Source organism: Osmerus mordax, chromosome 28, assembly GCF_038355195.1.
Source record: "Osmerus mordax isolate fOsmMor3 chromosome 28, fOsmMor3.pri, whole genome shotgun sequence".
In the NCBI taxonomy this organism is placed as follows: Eukaryota; Metazoa; Chordata; class Actinopteri; order Osmeriformes; family Osmeridae; genus Osmerus; species Osmerus mordax.
Window position 1 is genome coordinate 1,935,440 of NC_090077.1, and position 7,930 is coordinate 1,943,369.

The 7,930-nt window shown below is 49.3% G+C and overlaps 1 protein-coding gene across 1 annotated transcript in view; it reads right to left on the minus strand.

Annotated features, from left to right (window-relative positions):
• Positions 1-1,002: 1,002 nt before the first annotated feature.
• LOC136937818 (transforming acidic coiled-coil-containing protein 1-like) overlaps positions 1,003-7,930 on the minus strand; it is a 16,297-nt gene continuing 9,369 nt past the window's right edge. The window contains exons 3-13 of the mRNA XM_067230935.1: positions 7,306-7,783; positions 5,985-6,039; positions 5,803-5,887; positions 4,656-4,708; positions 4,068-4,202; positions 3,912-3,988; positions 3,713-3,756; positions 3,311-3,471; positions 3,083-3,189; positions 2,831-2,951; positions 1,003-2,336 (exon numbers count right to left, since the gene is read on the minus strand). Coding sequence (XP_067087036.1) covers positions 2,268-2,336; positions 2,831-2,951; positions 3,083-3,189; positions 3,311-3,471; positions 3,713-3,756; positions 3,912-3,988; positions 4,068-4,202; positions 4,656-4,708; positions 5,803-5,887; positions 5,985-6,039; positions 7,306-7,783 — 1,385 coding nt within the window. The 3' untranslated portion in view covers positions 1,003-2,267. The remainder of the gene's footprint in view (positions 2,337-2,830; positions 2,952-3,082; positions 3,190-3,310; positions 3,472-3,712; positions 3,757-3,911; positions 3,989-4,067; positions 4,203-4,655; positions 4,709-5,802; positions 5,888-5,984; positions 6,040-7,305; positions 7,784-7,930) is intronic.

Sequence of the window (7,930 nt, forward strand, 5' to 3'; positions counted from 1 at the left end):
TGTAATCATCTTGCATCCTGCTGTTTCTGGAAAGGACCAAACCTTCCACAGCACAAGCCAGCAGCCTGGGCCCTCCTGACCCAGCACTGAGACACACAGACCCCCCAAAACAAACCCAGCTGCACCCCCGGACTGGAAGTTCTCCCACCCGGACCCCTTCCCGAAACACCTCACCCTCGAACCGCCAACTCCCATCCAAATGATAGAGCCCACAGTCATCAAGCCCAAACCCAAGCTGTGCAGCCGAGGTTAGACTTACTGTGGCAGGCCAGGGTCACCAGCAGCAGAAGAGCCAGGATAGTCTTCATGGCGGTGAGAATCACTGGAGGCTTGGAGGGACGGCAGAGGAGTGGGAGCCCACGGGGTCGACGAGACGGAGGGGAGAAGGGAGAGGAGGGGTGGAGGAGGAGGAGGTGGTGGAGGAGGAGAGGCTCAGCCAGGAGAACAACTGAAGTATTAAGGTCTTAGTTCTAATCCCAATCATTGCTGCACAGCCAGCACACTTTGCTAATGGACTTAACCTGCTGCAAGCTTTAACAGAGCCATGGCCAGAGCCAGGGTCAGGGATACCCTCAGAGGTGCTGGGCTCCACATGGAGCCTCGGAGGACGATGGAGAACGGGTCAGATCTTCATCAGGGAGGGGGACAATGGACTGGGGGGCATGTGGGGGGATGCCTGTTTCACTTCGGAACGACCACATCCTCGTGGTAGCATCCATGGGTCACCTGCGTCCTGCTGTCCTAGTCGGACAACAAAGGACGTCTCTGCCTCCACCCCCAACCTCAAGGTCACACACTTACGACACACGTCCTATCTCCAGCTTAGCGAGTGTGTGTGTGTGTTTGTTTGCGTGGCTAGTGGGATAAAGCTGACAAACTCATTGACACCAACAGGTCTGTCTCCCCTTGGGGTGTCGAGTTTGTCGTTCTCAGTCAAACGGCGCCTGTTGGCTGTGCACAGCCAGTGAGCAAACACAGACACCGAACACAAACACAGCGACGCTCGCTCACGACTATTCATATTTATTCAGGCAAAGGTACACACTCGGCAAATGTTAATAAACAAAACACAATGTCAAAAGATCTGTAGTATGTGCTTGTTCTGAATTTGCAGTACAGATACAAATCATCTTTGTAGAAAAGGTCACAGAATGATAAACTATACATTTTCTAATATAAACATGATCATTGTTGCTGGAGCTAATAGGATGGTACGTGACATTGTCTGGAAGGATGAACAGGCATGGCATTAGTTCACCTAGCTGAACTTTACAGTTGGCATGTAACAAAGTGGATTATCACAGACCAGCTTGTCTTAAACAATAACTAAAAGGTATGTTTCAAATGGTAAAAGGATCAGCCTGTTTAAAGATCCAGAGAGCGAAAACATTCTTCCAAATAACATTTCTTCGAACACATTCACGCAAAAAATTGTTTTTGTCTCAACCTCCAGTTGGTGATTATATTTCACTACATTGGTGAATGATGTCTACAACCGGCAAAGTTTAAAAGTCATGTGCAAATCCCAAAACGCGTACAGAAGCAATTCTGGTTTCACAGTAAACCAGTATCAGGGAAGGACGGAACACAGTTTATAACAACAGCACAAGGCCTCGCAGGTTAGTAAAAGCTATCCACAGTATTTCCTTGAGAACCTCCTCCCTTCTCTCAGCGACAAAGCACCCTGACCTTGCCCATGCCACGCCCACCCCACCAATCTGACCCCAATTCATCCATACATCCCAGTGCAGTAAATTACTGTGATATTATGGCAGGTGTGGAGAAGGTTTTTGTACAGATAAAATCATTGTCAGTTACATTTATTTAAGCACTTGTATGCAAAGCCATGACAGCTACAGTCAAGGGGGTTACTAGAATTGTGTTTATACTGTGGGAGGAGACATTTGCAGGGGTTGTGAATATAACAACTTTATTTACACTGAAGATATACAGTATTTTACCAAGACATATTTTTTTTTGTGTGCGAAGCTGCAATAGGTTCCTGAAGTGAAGGAGGAGGATCCACATGTAACATAGACCTTGTTTTAAATTAAATATTTAGTGCAATATCTGGTGCATGTGGATAAGGTGCACTCTATAGGATGTGTTCATAGGGTGTACCAGTTAAGCAGCAACATCCTGAGGGTGGGCTCACAGCAGGGTTGCAGAGCTGCTCATTGGCTGGATGCATGCAGAGCGGAACGCTATAGGCTGTTGGCAAGGCTAAAAGGGTTCGGATTGGTTGATTGGGGAATTCATGGAATCCCTCAGTCGGATGTTCCCATCTTGGCGATGAGCTCGTCACAGATCTTAGTGAGCTCCTCGATCTCCTGATTCTGTGGAGCGATGACAGGATGACAGTGGGGGACAATTAGGAGATCCCTTTCCGGCACACAGCTTGAGGACTTACATTACATTTACATTTAGTCATTTAGCAGACGCTCTTATCCAGAGCGACTTACAGTAAGTACAGGGACATTCCCCCGAGGCAAGTAGGGTGAAGTGCCTTGCCCAAGGACACAACGTCATGTGGCATGGCCGGGAGTCGAACCAGCGACCTTCTGGTTACTAGCCCGATTCTCTAACCGCTCAGCCACCTGACTCCCCGACTTTGAGTTAGCATGTACTGTAGTGTCGGGATTAGCATGTTGTGTAGAGTGCAGTAACATTACACTTAGCATATAATAAGACTTTATTTATACAGCACATTTCATACAAGATAGAGTGTTAGAGTTAGCATTTAGACTAATACGTCGTACGTTTTGTTAGTTAGCGGTGTATGTAGCATGCTGTGTGTAGTCAGGCTGTGATGTCGGTGTTGGTGTCTGACCTTCTGCTGCAAGGCTCTCTCCAGGGAGTCCACCTTCATCTGCTCCTTCCTCAGACTGGCCGTCAGAGCCACGCTCTCTGAGCTCGCCTTCCCACGCACCTGGGCTATCTCCTCATTGGCCCTGACAGACAGGAAGGAAGAGGCGCAGGGAGAGGGCCAGCGTGAGAGAGTTTCCATCAACCGTCCCACCGTGGAGTGGTTTAGAGCGTTTCAGAGAGAAGAGAGTTTTTGTGTGGTTCCTACTGGTCTTACTTGTCTAGTTTCTCCTCGGCATGGAGTTTGAGGGTCTGGTATCTCTGCTCCTCCTGCTTGACCCTGGCCAAGTATTCCTGCGCACACTTCTTCAACACTTCCTCATTCTGTAATGAGACGGCCCACAAGACGACTCAGCATCCAGCGCAACAAAAACACAACTAAATGCAACGCTTTTTTCTGTACCACTGTGACCACTGATGCCCTTTGAGCCCTGACCCCGCACACCTTCTTGAACCCCTCCAGGGTGCTCTTCATGTTCTCGTAGCGACGGAACATGTCGGACAGAGAGCGCTCTACAGAGTTCAGGTCCCCCAGCGCCGAGTCCTTCTCCATGATCACACTCTGAAGGGACTTCTGGTGGCTCATGCTGTTACGCTGCTCGTCCTCTGAAAGAGAGGGAGAGACAAAGAAAGACAGAGAGAGAGAGAAAGAGAGAGGAAGAGAGAGGGAAAGAGACAGAGAGAGAGGGAAAGAGAGAGAGAGGTAATGTGGAAGAGTGAGAAAGGGAGTGAGGGAGATGGAGAGAAAGACAAAATGACAGAGAGAGAGAGTTAGAGTTATCATCTGTAGGATGTCTGAAAAAGCCAAGGGGGAAACCTACCCACTGTGAGAAACATCAGCACTCACCGATCATCTGAGCGATGGTCTTCTCATACTCTGCCACTATCTTCCTGTAGAAAGAGGAGGACGTCCAGAGATTAGCTCAGACCGTCCAGCTCAACACACACATCGTTCATTGTATTCGTTTATACAAATCTAGCGGTCTGAAACACCGACCACGTGTGTTTGGGAGAACACAACGTTGTTCTAGAACATTCCCAGGTACCTCATCTCATGGACTTCCTGCCTGCTCTCCTCATGCTTCCTCCTCCAGTCACTGGCCTCGACCTCCTTGGTGATGATCTGAGAAGAGACATCTGTGATGAACAGAGCTCTTTGTGTGTGTGTGTGTGTGTGTGTGCGTGTGTGCGTTTTTCAGTACCTCCTCTCTGATGAGGGTGAGAACGGCTGTTTTCTCAGCCTCGCTGATGCAGATGGAGTCTAAGACCTGACTTCCTGTCTTTGGCGTGTCACTTCCTGACAGACTGGCATTCTTCAGTTTGCAGGGTTCCTCATACTTATCAGGGTGGGGTGAGTGAGAGAACAGCAGAGGAAACAAGACACCACATTAGTACATCACTCGAACGCAATCCAACATTGAGCTTCGAGGGAGTGATGCTTAGGGTCTTCAAATTGTGTTTTTTTTTCTTTCACATCCCTCTTTCAAACCCCCTCCCCCTCTATTAATCTCTCTCTCTTTGCTCATGCTGTTAATATCCCTCCTATGCCCCCTCCCCCAGCCATCTCCTCTTGCCCTTCCTGGGATTATAAGCATTGCTAGTCATGATCTAATCTCCTGGATTATAACCCTAATCCCTTTGTCACCTAAAGAAATGCCCCACTGGCATATTACACCACACACACTGACCACTTATCTGTGGCACGGACAAGCAAACTACATCTGTCAAAAAGGGCATTGGAGAAGTTATTTAACGCCACCAAGAGGTGAGGTGAGAGATTGCATACTCACCATGGAACAACATTCTGCCTCTTCTGCTTTGGGTGACACACAACTCTCTGGATCTGTAAGAGAGATTGACAGTAAAACACAAGATATTCTATTTTATTATATTGTTACTGTAAATATATCTAAATTCTTAGATGACATGAGTGTTCCACTTGCAGCTTCAAGGCATAGGTATAGCTCAGGGATAGAGCAATTGACTACAAGAGGTCAAAGGTTCAAATTACCCCCGGTCATTGCTTTGGATAACAAAATTAATACATGACATTATTATTACTGAACATTATTATTACTGAACAGTTAGTTCTCCAAGTTTACGTCTGATGAGACAAATGGCCACCAGGGGGCAGTGTGTGTATATACTGTAATCTACACATGTCGTGATGCTATTCCCAACCCCAACGTGAACCCTCTCCCCAACCCCAGCTCTGAGGTCTAGAGGGAGAGGTCAAATGAGGAGTGGAGCTACAGCTGTTTCTCCTGCTGCCCAACGGCATCATAGATCTGCAGTAGTAATGTCTGTCTGCTCTCATCAATATACCCTGCTCAGACAGCCACCCCAACACAGCAGGGGCTCCCCACAGCCCTGGTCCTGATCTGAGTCCTGCCAGCACACAACCCAGCTGCCTCCCGTCCCCTTCCCTGTGTCTGCCTCACCACAGTTACTCACACCAAGCCCCGACTCTGGGCGGAGTAGTGGATCATTGATCGCTGTGTTTGTGTTCGTGCAGGCGTGTGCAAAAAACAAAGATGACCTTTTTTTCCCCAGTTTGACATTGATGGAGGATGGCTGATTGATTAGCCTCAGGGAAAAGTACAGTTGAACAATTAGCTACTGTATCTGAGCCACACACACTGTCCCTCTCTGGGGACAGACTCTCCCTGGGTACCAGGCTGCATTTGAAGTGCACGTGAATTCAACTCAATAAGCCCTTATACTGCATAGAGAAGACAGAGAGAGTAATTACTGGATGGAGAAAGTGTGGCGTACCCACAGAGTGTATGTGAAGCATATAGAGTAAATACATGGATCAAGTATGTATAAAGTACACAGTATGGAGAAGGTACACAGACAGTGCCTAGAGAGTATTTCGAAAGTACCCAGAAAGTACTCTGAGAAGACACAGAAAGTACAGAGAGTAAATAGTCTTACTGCTCTGGTCTTTGTCTGCTCTGACACCAACACTGCTTGCCAGCTTCTCTTCATCTGTGGCGTGGCCCTCACGAAGATCCCCCTCCTACACACACACACACACACACCGAAAACAGTCTTCAGTGGGTCTCCGAGTCAAAGAAAAATTCTCTGCTGCACTAAGAAACAGTGTGATCTCTTACCTTTCCACTGACGTCCTGCTTCACAGCCGGGTTCCTGTTCACTTTACAGGAGTTCCTGTTGACGAGGAAGAGGAAGGTCAACAACCACGACAGCAACAACAACCAGCTCATAGCTGATCAGTCGTGTGTGAGTGTGTGTGTGTGTGTGTGCGCGCGTCTTGGCAGTATTCCATAGGGAGCAGAACAGCCCAGTGCAGACTGAGTGAAAGAGTGTGTAAATGCGACAGGAGGGAAAGCGACTGGTCGCACCTCATTGTGTTGCCGAGTGCGGCTGTGAGCTCGGAGACTCGGACAAATGGCAGAGTTACAGCAGAAAGGAGATCAATGAAACACATTGCTGCCGTTACACAATCCTATAAAAAGAGGCTGATTGAGAATGAGCTGGTATGAATGCGTGCTGGTGGGGTATGCTGAGGGCTCAGCTGCAGGGGAGAGAAGGTGGGAGGGGCTCCTGGTACAAAGCCAGGTTTGGGTCTAACTGGCACAGGTGTTACCTGTTGGCTAATTATCCTTGTCCCTTTGTCATGCTGGAAGTGGGCGGGATAAACACAGACATTGGAGCCAGAGAAGGATGGGGCTTGAGTTCTCTGGGATAATGTTATGATGTTTGTGTTATGTAGGAGACTGGACTGTATGCCCGCTGAGAATACTGGGCAGGGAAGACAGAGAAATGGGATTCATGTGAAAGTGGGTGTTTGTGTGGCAAATTAAAAAACGACATGAAGTGAAAATATATTTTCTCTCTCTCCTTTCAGCTTTCTCTTCCCTTCCTCCCTGATGAGGTCAGAAGGAGGGATATTGGGGTCAGGTTGAGGATGATGTAACAGGTTTTGGAACTGACTGTCAAACCTTGCTGAGACACATGGAACTGATGTGGGGAGGGGACACCAGCCAGGGAGGAAACACACAGGCGCTTGCACACACACACACACACACACACATATAGCTCTACTGTACTTACAACAGCACACAGAGGAAACGGACTTGCTCAGCAGTCCTGAAGGCACACAGGGGAGAGGAAGAGGAGGAAGAGGAGGGAGAGAAGGAGGGAGGAGGAGGGGGACACAGCAGGACAGGGTTGATTGAGGGAGGAGGAAGAGACAAGGTCACACTGTGTGTGGAGTGCGAGCTGAGGTGAGCAGGTGCAGACCGAGGGAGAGGGAGGGGGGAGGGCGGGGGTTAGTGTGTAAGTAGAAACAAGGGTTTGACAGGATGCTCTCAGAGCAATCACAGTTCCGCCTCAATGCAAAACCAGAATTCAAATGTTTCTCAGTGTGTGTGTGTGTGTGTGTGTGACTGGATCTCTGTGCTCGGTACTCACGTGATGATGCTGCTTCCGCCGCTCCTCTGAGGCGATTGGTTCTCCGAGTCGTCAGGTCCCTCGGGGTGAGACGGAGTCTCAGCGCTGGACGTCGAGGACTCGGAGGTCAGGTTTCCGTTGAGGAGGTCAGGGTCGATGGCGAGGTCATGGTTCGGCTTGGGGTCAGGGCTGGAGTCAGGAGTCACGGGGGCCTGGTCGTCCACCTCCGAAGGGTCCGGTCTGGTCAGGGACGAAAGGACAGACAGCGAGGGGGGGCGAGGCGCTTGCGGCTGGGGGGGGGAGGGCAGCGAGAGCCCCTCCATGGGATTGACTCTGGAGCTCAGGGTCAGGTTGAGGTTCTGGTCCCGTCCAAATCTGTTCTGACAAGGGGCGGGGCTGTTGAGGTTGTTGAGGGCGTCGACCTCCTGGCTCGAGGCAGGGCAGGCATCCTGATTGGAGTTCTTGTCCAGGAAGGGGAGGGGAGTCTGCTGTCCGTCACCTGCAGAAAGAATAGAAGTAAACAACTCATTCTAGCCTTGGACCTCACCATCTCTCTCTCTTTCTCTCTCTCTTTTTCTCTCTCTCTTTCTCTCTCTCTTTCTCTCTCAGTTTTCTCTCTCTCCCTCTTCCTGTCTCTCTCTCTTCT